At 37.9% G+C, this 20,643-nt stretch overlaps 1 protein-coding gene across 1 annotated transcript in view; it reads right to left on the reverse strand.

Annotated features, from left to right (window-relative positions):
* ITGBL1 (integrin subunit beta like 1) overlaps positions 1 to 20,643 on the reverse strand; it is a 216,736-nt gene that overhangs the window by 92,239 nt on the left and 103,854 nt on the right. Inside the window, exons 4-6 of the mRNA XM_029210599.1 lie at positions 18,974 to 19,096; positions 14,735 to 14,875; positions 12,022 to 12,162 (exon numbers count right to left, since the gene is read on the reverse strand). Of these exons, the coding sequence (XP_029066432.1) occupies positions 12,022 to 12,162; positions 14,735 to 14,875; positions 18,974 to 19,096 (405 nt within the window). The remainder of the gene's footprint in view (positions 1 to 12,021; positions 12,163 to 14,734; positions 14,876 to 18,973; positions 19,097 to 20,643) is intronic.

The raw sequence follows: 20,643 nt of genomic DNA on the forward strand, positions 1-20,643 counted from the left end.
GACTTTAAAATAAAGACTATTACAAGAGACAAAGAAGGACACTACATAATGATCAAGGGATCGATCCAAGAAGAAGATAGAACAATTGTAAATATTTATGCACCCAACATAGGAGCACCTCAATACATAAGGCAAATACTAACAGCCATAAAAACGGATATCGACAGTAACACATTCATAGTAGGGAATTTTAACACCCCACTTTCAACAATGGACAGATCATCCAAAATGAAAATAAATACGGAAACACAAGCTTTAAATGATTTATTAAACAAGATGGACTAAATTGATATTTATAGGACATTCCATCCAAAAACAACAGAAAACACATTTTTCTCAAGTGCTCATGGAACATTCTCCAGGATAGATCATATCATGGGTCACAAATCAAGCCTTGGTAAATTTAAGAAAATTGAAATTGTACCAAGTATCTTTTCCGACCACAATGCTATGAGACTAGATAACAATTACAGAAAAAGATCTGTAAAAAATACAAACACATGGAGGCTAAACAATACACTACTTAATAAGGAAGTGATCACTGAAGAAATCAAAGAGGAAATTAAAAAATACCTAGAAACAAACGACAATGGAGACACGATGACCCAAAAATCTATGGGATGCAGCAAAAGCAGTTCTAAGAGGGAAGTTTATAGAAATACAATCCTACCTTAAGAAACAGGAATCATCTCGAATAAACCACCTAACCTTGCACCTAAAGCAATTAGAGAAAAAAGAACAAAAAAAACCCAAAGTTAGCAGAAGGAAAGAAATCATAAAGTTCAGATCAGAAATAAATGAAAAAGAAATGAAGGAAACAATAGCAAAGATCAATAAAACTAAAAGCTGGTTCTTTGAGAAGACAAACAAAATTGATAAACCATTAGCCAGACTCATCAAGAAAAAAAGGGAGAAGACTCAAATCAATAGAATTAGAAATGAAAGAGGAGAAGTAACAACTGATACTTCAGAAATACAAAAGATCATGAGAGATTACTACAAGCAACTCTATGCCAATAAAATGGACAACCTGGAAGAAATGGACAAATTCTTAGAAATGCACAACCTGTCAAGACTGAATCAGGAAGAAATAGAAAATATGAACAGACCAATCACAAGCACTGAAATTGAAACTGTGATTAAAAATCTTCCAACAAACAAAAGCCCAGGACCAGATGGCTTCACAGGCCAATTCTGTCAAACATTTACAGAAGCGCTAACACCTATCCTTCTCAAACTCTTCCAAAATATAGCAGAGGGAGGAACACTCCCAAACTCATTCTACGAGGCCACCATCACCCTGATACCAAAACCAGACAAGGATGTCACAAAGAAAGAAAACTACAGGCCAATATCACTGATGAACATACATACAAAAATCTTCAACAAAATACTAGCAAACAGAATCCAACAGCACATTAAACGGATCATACACCATGATCATGTGGGGTTTATTCCAGGAATGCAAGGATTCTTCAATATACGCAAATCAATCAACGTGATACACCATATTAACAAATTGAAGGAGAAAAACCATATGATCATCTCAATAGATGCAGAAAAAGCTTTCAACAAAATTCAACACCCATTTACGATAAAAACCCTGCAGAAAGTAGGCATAGAGGGAACTTTCCTCACCATAATAAAGGCCATATATGACAAACCCACAGCCAACATTATCCTCAATGGTGAAAAACTGAAAGCACTTCCACTAAGATCAGGAACAAGACAAGGTTGCCCACTCTCACCACTCTTATTCAACATAGTTTTGGAAGTTTTAGCCACAGCAATCAGAGAAGAAAAGGAAATAAAAGGAATCCAAATCAGATAAGAAGTAAAGCTGTCACTGTTTGCAGATGACATGATACTATACATAGAGAATCCTAAAGATGCTACCAGAAAACTACTAGAGCTAATCAATGAATTTGGTGAAGTAGCAGGATACAAAATTAATGCACAGAAATCTCTGGCATTCCTATACACTAAGGATGAAAAATCTGAAAGTGAAATCAAGAAAACACTCCCATTTACCACTGCAACAAAAAGAATAAAATATCTAGGAATAAACCTACCTAAGGAGACAAAAGACCTGTATGCAGAAAATTATAAGACACTGATGAAAGAAATTAAAGATGATACAAATAGATGGAGAGAAATACCATGTTCTTGGATTGGAAGAATCAACATTGTGAAAATGACTCTACTACCCAAAGCAATCTACAGATTCAATGGAATCCCTATCAAACTACCACTGGCATTTTTCACAGAACTAGAACAAAAAATTTCACAATTTGTATGGAAACACAAAAGACCCCGAATAGCCAAAGCAATCTGGAGAATGAAAAACGGAGCTGGAGGAATCAGGCTCCCTGACTTCAGACTATACTACAAAGCTACAGTAATCAAGACAGTATGGTACTGGCACAAAAACAGAAAGATAGATCAATGGAACAGGATAGAAAGCCCAGAGATAAACCCACGCACATATGGTCACCTTATCTTTGATAAAGGAGGCAGGAATGTACAGTGGAGAAAGGACAGCCTCTTCAATAAGTGGTGCTGGGAAAACTGGGCAGGTACATGTAAAAGTATGAGATTAGATCACTCCCTAACACCATACACAAAAATAAGCTCAAAATGGATTAAAGACCTAAATGTAAGGCCAGAAACTATCAAACTCTTAGAGGAAAACATAGGCAGGACACTCTATGACATAAATCACAGCAAGATACTTTTTGACCCACCTCCTAGAGAAATGGAAATAAAAACAAAAATAAACAAATTTGACCTAATGAAACTTCAAAGCTTTTGCACAGCAAAGGAAACCATAAACCAGACGAAAAGATAGCCCTCAGAATAGGAGAAAATATTTGCAAATGAAGCAACCGACATAGGATTAATCTCCAAAATTTACAAGCAGCTCATGCAGCTCAATAACAAAGAAAACAAACAACGCAATCCAAAAATGGGCAGAAGACCTAAATAGACATTTCTCCAAAGAAGATATACAGACTGCCAATAAACACATGAAAGAATGCTCAACATCATGAATCATTAGAGAAATGCAAATCAAAACTACAATGATATATCATCTCACACCAGTCAGAATGGCCATCATCAAAAAATCGAGAAACAATAAATGCTGGAGAGGGTGTGGAGGAAAGGGAACCTTCTTTCACTGTTGGTGGGAATGTAAATTGATACAGCCACTGTGGAGAACAGTATGGAGGTTCCTTAAAAAACTACAAATAGAACTACCATATGACCCAGCAATCCCACTACTGGGCATATACCCTGAGAAAGCCATAATTCAAAAAGAGTCACGTACCACAGTGTTCATTGCAGCTCTATTTACAATAGCCCGGAGATGGAAACAACCTAAGTGTCCATCATTGGATGAATGGATAAAGAAGATGTAGCACATATATACAATGGAATATTACTCAGCCATAAAAAGAAACAAAATTGAGCTATTTGTAATGAGGTGGATAGACCTAGAGTCTGTCATACAGAGTGAAGTAAGTCAGAAAGAGAGAGACAAATACTGTATGCTAACACATATATATGAAACTTAAGAAAAAAAAAACTGTCATGAAGAACCTAGGGGTAAGACAGGAATAAAGACTGTGTCCTACTAGACCTACTAGAGAATGGACTTGAGGATATGGGGAGGGGGAAGGGTAAGCTGTGACAAAGCGAGAGAGAGGCATGGACATATATACACTACCAAACGTAAGGTAGATAGCTAGTGGGAAGCAGCCGCGTAGCACAGGGAGATCAGCTCGGTGCTCTGTGACCGCCTGGAGGAGTGCGATAGGGAGGGTGGGAGGCAGGGAGACACAAGAGGGAAGAGATATCGGAACATATGTATATGTATAACTGATTCACTTTGTTATAAAGCAGAAACTAACACACCATTGTTAAAAAAAAAAAACTGTGGTGGCATAAAACAAATCCGTGAACATGGTCAAAAGCTATCAACAGAGATTTTTAGAATTAAAATCTGGTCCAGTTAATATCTAAAGAAGTCAGATTAATTGTGGGTGCTTCAACAAATTTTGCAAAATGTACAGATGCACTAGCTAGAAGAAATCTCTACAAGTCTTTCCCCTTTCTGCCCTCACATTCACTCTGTTTTCTTTTTATTCTATCTTCCTCACTCAGTCTTTAATCTCTGTGCTTTTCCACGCTAATGTTATGCAGCTTCACTTTTCTATCCCTTTGCTATTTCTGTGCACTACTACAAACTCCAGGGGTAAATGTGGCCTGTAAGGTCTTCACCTCTACTCCCTGTGCATTTAATGCAGCATCACAAACATTCTCAAGGATTACTCCTATAAGTGTCCGCGTCACCTCCAGGCATCACCAACTCCAAATAAAGTTGGGAAGACGATATAAAGTGTGTCCTCACTTTTACCATGTGTGTGATGATCCCTAAGCTTCCGTGCTTCTGCCTCAGGCTTGTACCCCAGCCCCTGCTTCATTTGATCAAAAGATGCTCTCAAAAACAGCTGCAGGGGCTTCCCTGGTGGCGCAGTGGTTGAGAGTCCGCCTGCCGATGCAGGGAACATGGGTTCGTGCCCCGGTCCGGGAGGATCCCACATGCCGCGGAGCGGCTGGGCCCGTGAGCCATGGCCGCTGAGCCTGCGCGTCCGGAGCCTGTGCTCCGCAGCGGGAGAGGCCACAACAGTGAGAGGCCCGCGTACCGAAAAAAAAAAAAAAAAACAGCTGCAGTCAATTGTGTACACACTGGAAAGAACTGATGAGATCGTGTCATTGCTGTGTTTGGCTTGGGATAAAAGGTTTGGCCTTTAAATAGGAAAGTATCAAAGTGGGAGAACATCGCCTAGTTCAGGACGGCCACTGCTCCTCAAATCATCCACTGATGTGTCTTCTACACTTTGCCATTAGAAACCAACATCCACTGAACAAGTTCAAGCTGAGGAAAGAAGGGTTATGGCAATATGGATAACTTAAAGTAAACCATCCGTAATGAAATTCCTGAGAGTCAGTGAATATATGGCAACCAGGTTAAATGATGAAATAGTGGCATATAGAGTTTTTTTGAAGGTGTCATTGTTTTGGGAAAGTAGGAATACCTAAATCAAAGGCCCCAATGAAGATCACAGAAGAAGCAAATGTAAAAGTAACAGAGAAAAGGTTTAAATAACTAGTCTAGCATGATGAAAAACAGTATCGACAGTGGTACTGCCTAATCTAAATGTTGATCAGAGATTAATTTGACAAGTTAAAACATAAACATAACTTTACTTTCACAGTAACAAAAATTAAATATGTTCTACATCTTTTAATAACTCAAAGTCACACGTTGTCAAAAATATGTTATGGATACCACTTTAAATGAAACTGTACTTTTTCTATAAAATCCTTCATGGTATTTTATCAGTGGAGTTAGGAAAATCAGTTAGAAATGCAATGTATTGATACCAGATTCTGAAGCAGGTATTTAGCCTTTCAGAAAAGGCAGGAAATCACAAATTGAAACTGCAATTGCTTTTCTGAGGTGACAAGTTTCTCAATTCCAGCACAAAAGTTATGCCAAAGAGAGAGAGAGAAGGAATCATTTTATAGCGATAAAATGAAGATGAAAATGCTTGGTTTTGATTTATAAAATAGAGTTTAGAAATGATAAAATCTATTTAGCATGAAAATCCTTTAGACTGCCATAACATACTATATCAAGGTCTTTCCTAAACAAGTAGGGAAAAAAAGCATAAGTGAAGAAATTAGGAGGCCTGTGTCTTCCATCTAAATGTGCCACTAAGGTGGATGGACCTAGAGTCTGTCATACAGAGGTGAAGTAAGTCAGAAAGAGAAAAAAAAATACCGTATGTTAACACATATATATGGAATCTAAAAAAAAAAAAGGTTATGAAGAACCTAGGGGCAGGACAGGAATAAAGACACAGATGTAGAGAATGGACTTGAGGACACGGGGAGGGGGAAGGGTAAGCTGGGACGAAGTGAGAGAGTGGCATGGACACATATACACTACCAAATGTAAAACAGATAGCTAGTGGGAAGCAGCCGCATAGCACAGGGAGATCAGCTCGGTGCTTTGTGACCACCTAGAGGGGTGGGATAGGGAGGGTGGGAGGGAGATGCAAGAGGGAAGAGATATGGGAACATATGTATATGTATAGCTGATTCACTTTGTTATAAAGCATAAACGAACATATCATGGTAAAGCAATTATACGCCAATAAAGATGTTAAAAATTAAATAAATAAATAAATACATGTGTCACTAGTTCATCTTTCTGGCCTTTATCTCAGTTTATCTTGAAAATGAGAGAACTAGAAGAAGTGAATTTTACCACACTGATCTGAAATGTCATGCTTCAGTGCTAGTTTGTCAAATCTAGGTGTGTATATATACACATATATTTGGCCTGCAGGAGTTAATTTCCTTGATTCTAACAAGGATTCCTTTAAACTCTGTAGGCAGAGGATCGACAAAATAGAGATGAAAGGTACAGAATGTTATTGTTTATCCCTGATAGCAAATATGCAGAACATACATTAGAGAACTGCTTTCAAAAGGCCTATGAGCATTGTTTGAACACACACACACACACACACACACACACATCCATGACAATGAAAGAACATGGTGTTTAGTTTTGGTATGTAAATGGGATCACAGCCTGAACTGCATCACAAGGGCAGGAATTTGGCAGCAAGAGACACATCAAGTGGCATCACGGCCATGCTGAGCTTTAAAGGCTCTCAGGACATTATAGGAGAGCGTGCTGACACCAAAACTTATTTTTTTCTTTGTAATCATTGAGCTCTTTTGCGTTAAGCTATCTAGCCTCAGAAACATCAATGCAGGACAAATGTAGTTCTATCCATTCCAGAACACTCTTCTTCCATAGAGGATATTTCTTGCCTTAAAAATGATCAAAAAATGCTCATGAACTGGAATCTGATATTTACAAGTAGCTTCCTACAAGGTAATATGAAGACCATCAAGAGAAAAAAGTTGGGGGGGGGATAAGTTAGATCTAACTAGTACTTGATTTTTTTAAAAAATCCATTTGATATATTATTTTCCCTTTCAAGACAATGCAAACTGGATATACGTAATCATTTCCTTCAGTTTCTTTCCTTAATGCTTTGGTAATCCATAAAGACAAATTTCCCCACGTAATATGGTTCTATCAAATGATTCCACTTTCCAAACCAAAGGAACTCGAAGCCAGGACTAACTTTGTATTTTCATCATGTTGATAGGCAGGAACAAGCTGAAAAAGTGGAAAGTCACACTGCAGCATATTTTTCCTATTAAGGGATTTAGGGAAATAGACCAGAGTGATAAACAGCCCTCAGGAATAAAGAAGTTACTTCCTAATCAGAAAGTCAATTCAGGGGAGCAGCTCATAGAATCGAAGTAATAGAGCAGTTGGTACACTTCAGGATGGCTGGTCATGCCCCTGCCATTTTAGTCACACTCAAAAGTTGTCAACAGTATCATCTTTGAGCCATGTGTGTGCGTGTATTTTTGTGGGTATATGAGTCATGTTTGTGTGTGGATGAATTCATGTGTCAGTGAACAACATTTAGGAGTGAAACGAAGAATGAATACAACTGATTTATTTGGAAGCAGGGAACATGTTTCAAAATTTGTATCCCACCCCCTATACCCATGATGTCTTAGGCACAAAATATTTACATTTAAGTGCGTTTTTGAATAGGTGAACGCATACAGTGGGAATGAATGAATAAAATAAGAAGGTCAATTAAACAAGATAACGATAATCCAATGGGAGATTTCCCTTGGACTTAAATAAGCTCAACACTCTCAGGAGGGCAAGAATGGGAGCTAAAAATAAAGCTGCGTTTCATCTGAGCCTCATCACACTCCAGCCCGGCATAAATCACTAGACAATAGCCATGTACTTGGCGTACTTCCGTCTTATATCACTAAGGTATTAACACATTCAGTAATCAACTGCATGGCTCCCTTCCTGTGGTGCAACTTCGACAGGCAATTAGGAAAACTGTGAAGGCTAATAATTCACTAAGCATCATATATGGAATTCTACAGATATAGTGGGAATGAAGAAATACTCCAGAGGTTGATGCCTGCCCCAGATCAGAATGATGTTCAGAGAAGCTTAGTTTTATAAGAATTTTGAGCATCCAGAGGACAGCTCTTCCTTACCAAAATAAAGTAAAATTGAAGAATTTTATTTGCATCACTCGGAGATTAAATTACATGAGTACTCAGGCTCATGTAATGTGTTTTCAGATGACGCTTAAGGGCAGTGTGAACTTTGTCAAGTTGCTTAATTTCTTTGAACATTTCCTCTTCTGTTAAAATGTGGCTAAGAAAAAAAAAATGTGGATAATCACGTCTCCTTCTCTGAGTTAGGGCGAACATAAAATGGAATGAGGTGTGTGAACGAACTTGATGGGTATCTAATAGAGCAGGATCTCTGTCAATGTGTTTCTTCTTTCCTAAATTTCTCATTTTAAGTCTGGGAGACAGGCTGTGGAGAACTGTCCACATTTAATTCACTTCAACAAATAAATAAAAAAATCATAATCACAGCCTGATGTTTTATTGCTCAGATCACAGCCTATTACCCCATCACCTCTTCCCACCCCTACCTGTCTACACCCAGGGCATAGAGACCACGTACAAATTCTCCTAAACTCTTCCCATGAGAAACTCTACCAACCACACAACCATAACTGCCTGATCACTTAACTTTCTCTATAATGTTCTAGCATAGGGAAGAATGGAAAATGTGAGAAAGAAGAAAATAGGGAGCAGGAAGGAGGGATGGATTAGATGAAGTGGAAAATTTCAGATTCCAAGGAGACCTCCTCAATGGCTTCCACCTGCCCCACCTATGTAGTAACTCTAAGCCTAAATAACGTGCATCAGGAATTGTGAGCTTATGAAAGGATCCAAGTGTCAATGCCCATCTTCACCCCACGGCCCCACTCCTCACGGTGAGATGGGCTAGCTCACATGACCCTGAATTATCACTATGATGTAGTGATAATTCAGTAGTGTAATTTGAATTTTCCAACCCCATTCCAAATTCAGGATCATGGGTTTAACAAGAAAGATGTTCCCTATGTTTAAAAAAAAAAGCATCCTATCAGAAAATCACAAAGTTAAGATTTTTATATGTAGTCTGATTATCTCTTTATTTTCCTATTTTAATTTATGTGAATTCATGTTTTATCACACAACCTTAAATGGTGTTCCCTGAGCCCCAGTATAGTTTTCTACTGACAACTCAGTGTTTATGACTCTGTAAATTCTCATGTTCAGCCCTGATCCTTCAGAGTCACGTATTCAACAGGCTGAAAAAAATGATCGGCTTTGGTTTGCCATTGGTCCTCTATGCCTGATATGTCTAGAAACGAATTTGACAATGTTCTTCTATATTCTCCATTTCAGTAAATGGCACCAACATTTACCCAGACAACCAGACTAGAAACCTGGTGACTACAGCACTCCACTGCCTAAAACCATCCCTAGCATTGCCTTTAGAACAGAGTCTAGTTCAGCAGCAAGGTAAAAAGTCCTTCAGTCCTTATTTCTTGCTAGCTTTACCCTTCATTACTTGTACATTCTGGTAATAACCAAATTGATTCTAGGCCCCTGCACAGATCTTATGCCTCTTTCCCCTCTGCCTGAGATGCCCGTCGCATCCCTCTTGACCCATAAGCCTACCCTTTAGGGCAGAACTGTACGTGCACAGTGATCCAAAAGCATCACGCGATGCATGTCATACATCACCACCTCTGTGAAGAGCCTCACCCTCCTAATTAAAATGTCAAACAAGCCCATGCCCCGAGATTCTCAACCCCTTTCTCTACTCATTTTAGTCTATAGCACAATGGCCATGAAAATATATAGCACTGACCTACTATACATTTTGTTTGTTTTTTGTCTCTCCAAGCCCACCAGGATGTAAACTCCCCAAGGAGAGGACTTTTATCTGTTGTGTTCATTGCTACGTCCCCAGTATAAGTAAACATATGCATGAATATGCCAATCTCCCACACGATAGTATATTGAAATGCATGTTTATGTGGCAGTTTTCTTTGCTAAACAATAAATTTCTTAAGGCCAGAGCCTAGGCTTTTTTATATTTTAATCCCCTAATATCTCACACAGTGCCTATAGCATAATTAGCACTCAATCAATGTTATATTAAATTGAAGTTTAAGTTTAAACAAAGATTCATTCACTAAAGAAAGAACCTTTAGATTTCTTCAGATTCAGAGACCTTGTTAACATTTTGATTTTAGCTGTTAGTGGTGGAGCCTTCAGCAGGTTATGGAATTCCCTGAACCTCAGTTTCCCCAATTGTAAAATGAGAATAAATATGTTCCCTATGTCATAGTCTTTTATGAAGAATAAATGCAAATCTGGGAAGTGCTTTACAGATTGTCTGGCATACAGAAGTCACTGAATAGTTGTTAGCTGTTTTAATCCCATGGTGTTGATAATGAGGATAATAAAGAACACTTACCCAGAATGAATAACAGAAAAACCTGGAAAGGGCATAGTCTTTGGTCCTTGCCTTTGACATTGGACTGACCCCATTCCTGGGGTGGGACAGTAAAGACAGTGCCACCAACAACTGCACAGAGCCCTGGGATGGAACCACAAATGAAAGCTGCTGCCTTGTGAAGTGTCTTTTTGAGAATGTGGCCCCCATGAGCTACATGGTATACTTCAATTTCTTTGGGTGTGTCCTGCCAAAGGACAAAATGTTTAGAAAATGTTTTAGGAAATTCTCTCAAGCACAAGGGATCATCAGAAGAGGGAAATTCTTCTGCAGTGGGAAGCTTTAGCAGCAGGCTCTCCTCAGCCAGGACAGAGAAGTCTTTGCAGTTGCATAATCATAATTAAATAGGGCAGCTCTTTTCTCTCCCTTTGCTGGCAAACTTTCTGGAGACAAGCGGCGCTTCCTCTCTATATCCCTGTACCAACCAAGCAGTCAAGCATAAAGACGTGTATATGCCCATGTCTCTGTCTTCTCGATTGTCCAATATAACCAGACTGAAAATGAGTAACTCTATTTTTGCTAAATGACACTTTTTCAGATAAATCTGACTGCCCGTTTTTTTTTTCCCCTTTGCACTATTAGAAATTCTGGCAGGATGTTTTTTTTTTTTCTTTGCATTTAGATTACAAACTCCATATGTCAAGGATGTTTGTCTCCTTCACTGCTGGTACCAGTGGCCCAGAGGCCACTGGCAAATAGTATCGAGAGCCTGGAAAATAGTATCTGTTCCATAAAAATTCATGGAATAGAATTGTTTTTTGGTGGTTTTTTTTGCGGTACACAGGCCTCTCACTGTTGTGGCCTCTCCCGTTGCGGAGCACAGGCTCCAGACGCGCAGGCTCAGTGGCCATGGCTCACGGGCCTAGCCGCTCCGCAGCATGTGGGATCTTCCCGGACCGGGGCACGAACCCGTGTCCCCTGCATCGGCAGGCAGACTCTCAACCACTGCGCCACCAGGGAAGCCCGGAATAGAATTTTTGAAACCACTAATTGATATTCAATTGTAGGCTGCACTGCAGAACAATTTTAGTATATAAATCATACCAAAGAAGCAATGCATTAAACTACCCATGAGAACTATACTGTCCTAAGTCTTGTACTATATTGATATGGCTGCCATAATGGTACCTCTCCTGTTCACGGTCAGGTCTGCTAGCTTTGTATTCTCACGGTTGAGTATTCAATACTTGGAGGTAATAGTTCTTCTTGGTGAGGAATTAGGCTAATTTTCAGAGAGTGGGTGCATTTTCATCTCAAATCTTTGCCCAATGTGTGATTCCTCTAAGTTTTTCACATTGCTATTAGGAGTCCTATGGATACCGAATTCTTTAGAAGGCGCATTCCATTCTTTTATGGTTTCTGTGAGAAGCCATAAAAGAAGATTTATTTCAAGAATAAATCTTGAAAATGGGGAAATGACTATTTTCTTATTTAAAAACAGGAGTTCGGCGAGCACTTACCAGAACAGAAGTCGTCAGAATATCTGTCATAGACAGCCTTGCAGTCCCTTTCATCACACTCACAGGTGTCCCCATGAATATCCCCCCAGTCTCCAGTCGGGTCAACATCATGGCAAGAACATTCACCACACACACAAATCCCTAGAGGGTAAAAATAATTTTAAATGGGTCTAGTGAAGAAAAATCATGAGAGAAAGCATCTTACACATTGCTTTTTTTTTTTCTGTTGTTACTTTATATTTGGAAAATACACGTATTCAGGAAAAATATTCTATAGAGGAAAACACCATCTAAAGTTAACAGTAGAGATTCTTTAATAAACAAAAGTTACTATCTATGTCTATACTTATGTGCGATCGCAGGATGTGAAATAAGCACCGTGCTGGTTTGACTCAAAGATAATACCAACACAATTAACGTAAGATGTAATCCTTGCTCTCAAGAAGCTTACAATTTATTTGACCAAAAAAACGCTAATGAAAAACAAACAAGCACCTAAAGTACTAATGTTTTGTAAACTAGGACATAAATACTGTAAGAGTTTGGGGAAGGGGAAATCAGTGTGGGCTGAAGTAATTAAGGTAGATGGCTTGGATAAGCATAGAGAACGGGAAATGTTCTAGGAGGACTGAAGGTAGAACAACTCAAGGAAAGTCAAGAAAGCAAGAATAAGCAAAGGAGGGTGGGAATGGACGTGGGGATCCTAAGTAGACCTGACTCATTGGAGCAGAAGGTGCATATTAGGTAGGCTAAGAAGTCAGGTTGGCTGGATCAGATGAGCTCAGGTTATAGAGGACATTGGTGTAGGTGGAGAGATATAACTTTGGTCGTTGGGAGATTTGTATAGGAGAAATGCTTAGTTGTAAATCATATTAACTTTGTGTGAATTTTAGTAATCATCTTTAGGGTAACCAGTTAATCACTGTGGAAAAAAAAAAAAGGTTAAATCCCTTTCTTACCTCTTAGATCAAAGTAAATTCTAGCTAGATTAAAGATTTAAGGATATAAAATAGAACCATAAAATATGAAATAAATTCATTTTTATTCAAAAGTCTCAAAGCAAATTATTTAAAGGAAAAAAGAAAAAGCTTTAACGACATAAAAATCTAAAATTTGGGTTGGGGGCAAGACACCAGAAACAAACTAAAAGATAAAAACAGCTAAAACAAGTGGTCATATGTATGTAAAAGACAAAGCTACTTTCACAAACATATAAACAATTCTTATGAGTTCATATCTAAAGACAAATATGCCTACAGCAAAACAGACAAAGGCAAAGAACACCAATCGGAAATTCTGTGGAGAGAAGTTATGATGATAGATAAACATAAAAATGTTTACCACTCAAGCTACCATGATGAAGGGGTGAGGGACTTTTAAACAATAGTGAGTTAGAAATTATTTCAGACATACGATTGACAGAAATAAAAAAGATTGTTAGGATCAAGAGTTGGTGAAATGTCCAAAATGTCCAACTTTCTGGGTGGCAATTTCACAACATATACTTTTTAAATGTGTGTTACATATAACATAACAGCACACTTCAATTAACATATCTAAAGGAAAGGAAAAGTACACGTACAGGGATATTAAATATGGTGGTATTCATGTTATTGAAAAACCACTAGTGACCTAAATGTTCATCAATGGGGAATTCATGCAGTCATGGCCCATGCAGAGTTTATATATTAAAGGAAAATACAGGTGAATTAGCAGGATATATAATCAGATCTACTCTGTAAAAATTAAAGAGAGGACTTTTCTTTATAATTTTGGTCCCAAGGTCAGGCCTTTTGCTTTCCTTTCTCTCTATGTACAGAAACCTGGCGCATTTCACTCTTCTATGACAGCCTGTAAAAAAGATAAAGTTGGTTGTGTGCCCAGGATTTCATGTAAGCATTACCTATTAAAGTGAATCATTCATTTAGAGAAATGAAAAAAAAATAAGTTTCCAGCTTTCTAGATTTTTACTACTGTATAGAAGGAAATTGACCACTCACTGATATCTTCAAGTAGTCAGAAGAGTCCAACATGGCTCTTTATCTACCAGTACAGCTGACAAAGGGAAAAAGAACAAGTATTTGCAAGGATTTTCCTAAAAGTGTTTAAAACTATTTGATTTGATATCAAACGCTTAGTTAACTCACGTTAAATTATGTTAGCAATACTAATATATTTTTTAAATTCCTGCTTAAAGTCACTCTCAATTCCACATGGCTATATTTTGTTCAATATCACATTTTTATTATTGCATATAAAAGTTAAATGACTCCATATCAATTCTGTATCGCAACACAAGCCTTCAATTTACTCATAATTAAGATGAGAGTTTTTTTTGGAATGCTCTCCGGATAATTAGATGCTCATGCTGTAGATGGTTCTGTTAGTCAAGAGACATTCAACAGAAATATCTACAAGAATTGCCTTTTCCCTGTACTATGCCATTTCTGGAAGGCTGCCAAAGAAATTACAGTCCCTGTGTTAACTATCTGTTCAGTGAAGCTGAAAGTATGACAGCAACTTTCTTATCTTCCTGCTTTCTGCCCAATAAAAAATAAGAAAGAGAAGCTTGTTGGTAGAGGAAATGTTGATTTACATCAAACACTATAAAAGATGACTTCCACATGGAAGGAAATATAGAGAAACGCTGGGTTAATAATTAAAGAGGTTTGTTTTTTTCCCAATTACATAGTAACGAGTATGAAAGACACACCTCTGTTACTGCAGACTCTGCCATCTGGAGATGTGCATCTTCGCTTGCTCTCCCAGGGGGTGATGTCACACTGGAATTCGCATTTATCTCCATGCCAACCAGCCTGGCAGTAACAGTTTCCACAGTAACACTTTCCGTGGCCTTTACCCAAAATGAATTTTATACGGTGAGGAAAAAAGCAACTTTTAAAAGCAGAATTAACTTTCTACCTCTTGGTGATCATTTTTGCCTTTGGAAATAATCCACCTGCTCCACAGCCCTTGCTTAAAATAATCATATTATATAGTTTGCCCCCAAAACATCACAGGTGTGCCTATACCTACATAATTACACACATAAAGCAAGTCAAGGCGTCCTCTAACTTGTCCTAGCCAAGTGGCTGATTAAAATGACAGAATTTTAAAGAAATGGCATGAAAGACTGTGCAAGTCTATTACGTTCCAATCTCAGATGTGTACATCAAACTCAAACGTATATAAGCATTCACTCTAAGAGCATTTCTTGATATTTGAAATCAACCATTGAGAAAGCAATGGTGCATACTTCCTTGGATGCACATTATTAATGGCCATTTCTTAAACCAGAGAAAATATTTCATCTTTTCATTCAACTGTGTCCTGCAAGCTGTTGTGTCTTACCACATGGAAAAGAGGTTTTCAGCTAAATCAGTGTTTAGTAGTCATTTAAACTACTAATTACAAAGAAAATACCACGGACCCTTGGCCTTACAATCAAATTCCCCTCCTATCTGTCAAGAGGGTACAAATGCTAGGTAAGGACAGCCCATCATTTTGTGTCCAGATGCCTCCACACAATTTCAGCTCCCTCCATGCTGTAAACTGTTACTCTGCTTGTTTGTACTTATGTCCAAACAATCTGTAATGAACGGTCACCTCATTGCTTCCTGCACCCATGTCCAGCAATCCTACAAATTCCCAAAAGATGACAATACCTTTTATCCCAAATCACTTTTTATATCCTCCCTTTTTGTAGTTATGCCACCCAACCATGAATGTATGTCCTTGTTCTAGCAAATCTGATGAAAACCAGGGCCATTTTGGTTTTTAGTCTATTCTTTCTGGTTTATAGGAATTTATGTTTTATCAGAGTCTATGGCTAAAGTCTTTGTTCTTGCCTCTCTCTTCTCCAACAGTCATCATCCCAGAGGGCCATGGGAAACTAATTGTGAGGCTATTTTTCTTTCTAAACCCTATGGCATATCTGGCCAATGGCAAGAGTGTCAGTAGGGCCTGAGACACTCACATATGAAGGGAGAAATACAGTAGAATATTCTGGTCTCATGACATTCTTGTCTCTCAGATGAAACTTCCTGCCAGCAGGCATACATGAGAGAGACAGAGAGAGCGAGAGATGAAGAGAAAGTGCTATAGCGAGATAGAGAGAAAGAGACAGGGACCCAAGCATACCATGCCATGTTTTCTGTCTAAATGAGCTGTAATCGGGGTATCCACAGAAAACCTCTTTTTAAGCTAATAGACAATGATCATTTCTACAGCAAATTTTAATTTGTTCACTTAAGCAAACATAAAGGCTATCAAATGATTTCATCAATAATAAAATATTAAAGCTATACTTTTTTTTATAAACTTCAAAATATCTCTATATGTATACACACACAAAAATAAATCACATTCCAGTATTACATCACAAGCCTTAGGAACTTGAGGATTACACTGGAAGAAAGCAAGACAACTTTTCCTAGGAGTCAGGTTTTTTTTTTTTAAACTTCAAAAAGTAGAATTTCTGCTATAATCTCAGAAATCTTCAGAAATTTATTCCTCTGTCATTGTAGGAAATTTATTTAAGATGCTACCTATGTAAGGCTTACCATGAGATTAACAAATGATCATAAATCTTCATTCTTCAAACCCAAATTCTTTGTATGTTTATAAAATTCAGCATTGAATTGGGGTTTTACTAAAAAATCATTGAGGTAGAGGCGAATAGGATTACTAGGATAAATCATGTAAGGCTATACTGTATGCAGATACATGTGGAAAATTAAGCAGATATATTCATAGCTCAAATGAAAATACTGTAATAAGACATATCTGAATAATTGAGATAAAATATGAGCCTCAGGACAATACACACTCCAGACAAGGAGCATCATTCTCTGCTTTGTGCAAACTAATGGTGTAAGAAAATCTGCTTTTGAATTGCTCCATTATTGGGCTGTAGGATCACCTCTCAACAGAGTGGTTTTATGTGAATGACACATGGAAAAATCTAGAATCCCAGTCAAGGTCATCCCCAGAGGCTGTTTACTGGAGTGCTAAGTATCTGTGGTCAGAGACTTTGCACCATGAAATTGCTTTAGCCTCGAACCAACGGAAATAATGAGTGGAAAGCTTGAGAGTTAAACATTTCCTGTTGTTTCCAGTTCAATGTTTATATTTACACATGCAAACAGACTTTGCTTTGGTGGTGTGCATCAGAAAACACTGACTCCACACATGTTCCCTTCCTCTTTTTTGATCTGTAATAATTGGAAATAAGATATCAGGACAAACACATAATATCTGTGGGTAGACTTATCTAATTTTTCTAATTATTTTGGAATGAGCCCTTTAGCAGAATTGTCTGAACAGCATCCAGCTTAGGTCACTGGCTTGAAAAATGAAGGTTCGTGTTTGTTGGTTTTATCTTGGTTGGTTGTACAGCAAGGAAACCAGAGAGAAAAAACCAAGCTGACCTAAAATAAGAGCATCTGGATGACCACAGGAATTGAAGCCACAATTTGTTTTTGTAAACAAAAGGACAGCTTAGTGACACTGTATGGCCCTCTGGCTCCCCCTCGCCCCATTTGCTCCTGATCCTTGAAGGGAAAATAGGATTCCATGCACCGAGTCTTTTCAGATTTCAATAAAGAAGCAATTACTGCCGGATAGAGAGATGAGGCCAGAGGTAACCAGGTTAAAATGTTTAGTAACAGCAGAGAAGAATTTACCTAAACTGAAGGGATTCTCACTGCTGTTTACTTTCCTCTCCTGTGCCAGCACGATTGAAACTCTCTCTCTCTGGGCACAAGCTTGCATATAGGTAAGCAGAAGAGAAGGGCACTGTGGGTGGTGAGAAAGGCTTTTCTCACGGAGCTCCAAACTCCAGGGCAGTTCTCTATGGTGAGGGGTCAACAGCACAGTCTCTGGCATCAGACAGACAGGAGTCTAAATTCCATTCAACCCTGGTAAGTCATTCCAAATGCTGGTAAGTTACCCAATGAATGTGAAGTACTTATTGCAGTGCTTGACATTAGCAAGCACACAATAATTGGTACAACAGAAAAATGGACTAAGGTAATGGTGGTCTGTAGAAACAATCATGAAAAAAGTTATCTGAGTGTGTGGTGGGGAGGGATAGATTCTAGGCTAATAATCCTATTGGCCTTCAATGTCCCCAACAGGACATGAGACTGTTCAAAGTTTTATGGTTCAGAACGGGAAAGACAATGCAATTAAAACATGCAATGGAGAGACTGGGATAAAAGAAGCAGAATAAAAGCAGTTAAGGTGAGCAGAGAAGACAGAGTCCAGCTAGGACCACTACAGAACCATGTAGTTGGCCTGTCGCCATATTGATCTGGCTCTCCTTGGGGAACAATCTGATTTTGCATTTAAAAAGTACTAGTCTGCTCTAAATATCATATGATATCATTTATATGTGGAATCTAAAAAAATTATACAAATGAATTTATTTGCAAAACAGAAATAGATACACAGATATAGAAAACAAACATGTTTTACCACAGGGGATGGGATAAATTAGGAGTTTGGGATTAACAGATACACACCACTGTATAAACAGATAAACAACAAGGACCTACTGTATAGCACAGGGAACTATATTTAATATCTTGCAATAACTATTATGGAAAAGAATCTGAAAAAGAATATACATATATATATGTGTGTATATATATACACACATATATATATCTGAATCACTTTGCTGTACACCTGAAACTAACACAACATTGTAAATTAACTATACTTCAATAAATAATGGTTAAAGAATAAAATCTATAAAAAAATTTTAAGATGTACTAGTTTGCTCTGAATGCCTTAGTCTAACTTTCCCTATATGAAGTGTATTCCAAATAAACATAGGTTCAAGTTAAATGAGTAAACTTAGCACAGAAATTCATAGAAATAAAAGTGCAATGAAATAGGTGAAAAAATCAAGTACTTTTATTATCTTCTGCAAAGTTAATATACATACCTCCACATATTTCTTCTGTTTCATCATCTATGCACTCTCTATCATCACACTCACAAAATTTACCATAAACGAGTCCATTTCCATCTGAATTATCACACTTACACCTGCCACAGTGACATGTACCTAAACCATTAAAACAGAGCAAAAATTATTTGTTAACTGCATATAAATTAGAATTAATGAATTTTAACCTATCTCTTTCATAGATAAAGCCAATTCAAATCAATTTAATATTCCAATTAGGTTTTACTGTGGGTATGATGAGATAATGACATTCTTTCTTGAGATTATTGTAGCCCAGCAGTTATGTTTTATAGCACACAGCTATTATGATTGACCTCTAATAGTTTCATGAATCTGACCTCCCCAAGAGCAGAGCTACTTTATACATGTCCATCCAATCAATGCGTGAATGAATATCTTCTAATTACACCTGGGTCTTAGGTGAACTAAAGCAGAAAATTCTAAGCTTTGTGAGAGAAGTAACCTTGCTTATCTTCCTCACCAGTTATTTATTCAATGCTTTGCACAATATTTGAACATATTATTTATATAATGAATATTTGTAGAATTCATTATCAAATGCATAAATGAAAACCTTAGGTGTCCCTAATAATTTCATACCCACAGTGTTAAACTGATAGCCATGTCATTATGACTATGGGACCAGAGTGGGTTTTCTTATGCATAGAGTCCTGGGACCTCACCAAAACCTCAGGGCAGCTCAGGGTGATACAGAGGCACTGGAGTCATCTAGTCTACCGCACACAACATACCCAGCCAAGTTTGAGGATTTGACTACAACTCCAAGAGTGATTTCACTGACAATAAAACAGCATTCAAAGGATACTGAGAAGTAGAATGTCCATTTGAGGAGCTTCCTTTTTAATGCCTATTTTTAAATTTTTAATCGATCATCACAGCAGTCACCATACAGTAATTGAGACTTTGCCATTCACCAGTATCATCCTAGACTCTGGAAATGCAACAGGAGATTGATTCAGCCATAATCCTCCTCTTAAAGTTTTATATGAGTAAAAAACAATGTGATAAAATCAGAGAAGTGCAAACTGCTGCAGAAACACATAATAAGGGGATTTAACTGAGACCTGGTAGTCAAAGATAGAGTCCCTGGGGAATGGCTCTTAAACTGAGAACTGAAACAAGTAAAAATAATAGCTAAGAGAATTGAGAAGGTGAAAAAGCCCACTTCCAGCAAGAAACAACAGCAAAGGCTCTGAGGTAAAAGAGGGAATAAGGGAAAAAAGAAAAAGACAGCTGGCGTATAGCAGAAAATAAAGTGGAAAATGTCATGAAAGGAAAAAGGCAACTAAAGATGCAGTTTACGGAAGTCTAAGAGGTCACATTAAAGATTTCCAACTTGAATCAAGCATGTACTAGCAGAAAAATGAGAAGCCATTGAAATATTTTCAACAAGGGAGTCATGTGATCAGGTATTCATTCCCACCCTGTTACTCTGGTTGTCATATGGAGAATGAACTGAAATGAGGCCAAGTAGATATGAGGGAATGTTAGTTCATTAGTCTGCAGGAAAGAAGATAGAGGCTGACCCAGGTCATGGCTGTGAGTTTATAAAAAAGCAAACACACGTGGTGATATTTTCAGGAGAAAGAAAAGATGACTCGGTCACTGGGTCTGAGAGGTAAAGG

Source organism: Monodon monoceros, unplaced genomic scaffold (assembly GCF_005190385.1).
Source record: "Monodon monoceros isolate NGI ecotype Baffin Bay Population unplaced genomic scaffold, NGI_Narwhal_1 Super_Scaffold_8, whole genome shotgun sequence".
Classification (NCBI taxonomy): Eukaryota; Metazoa; Chordata; class Mammalia; order Artiodactyla; family Monodontidae; genus Monodon; species Monodon monoceros.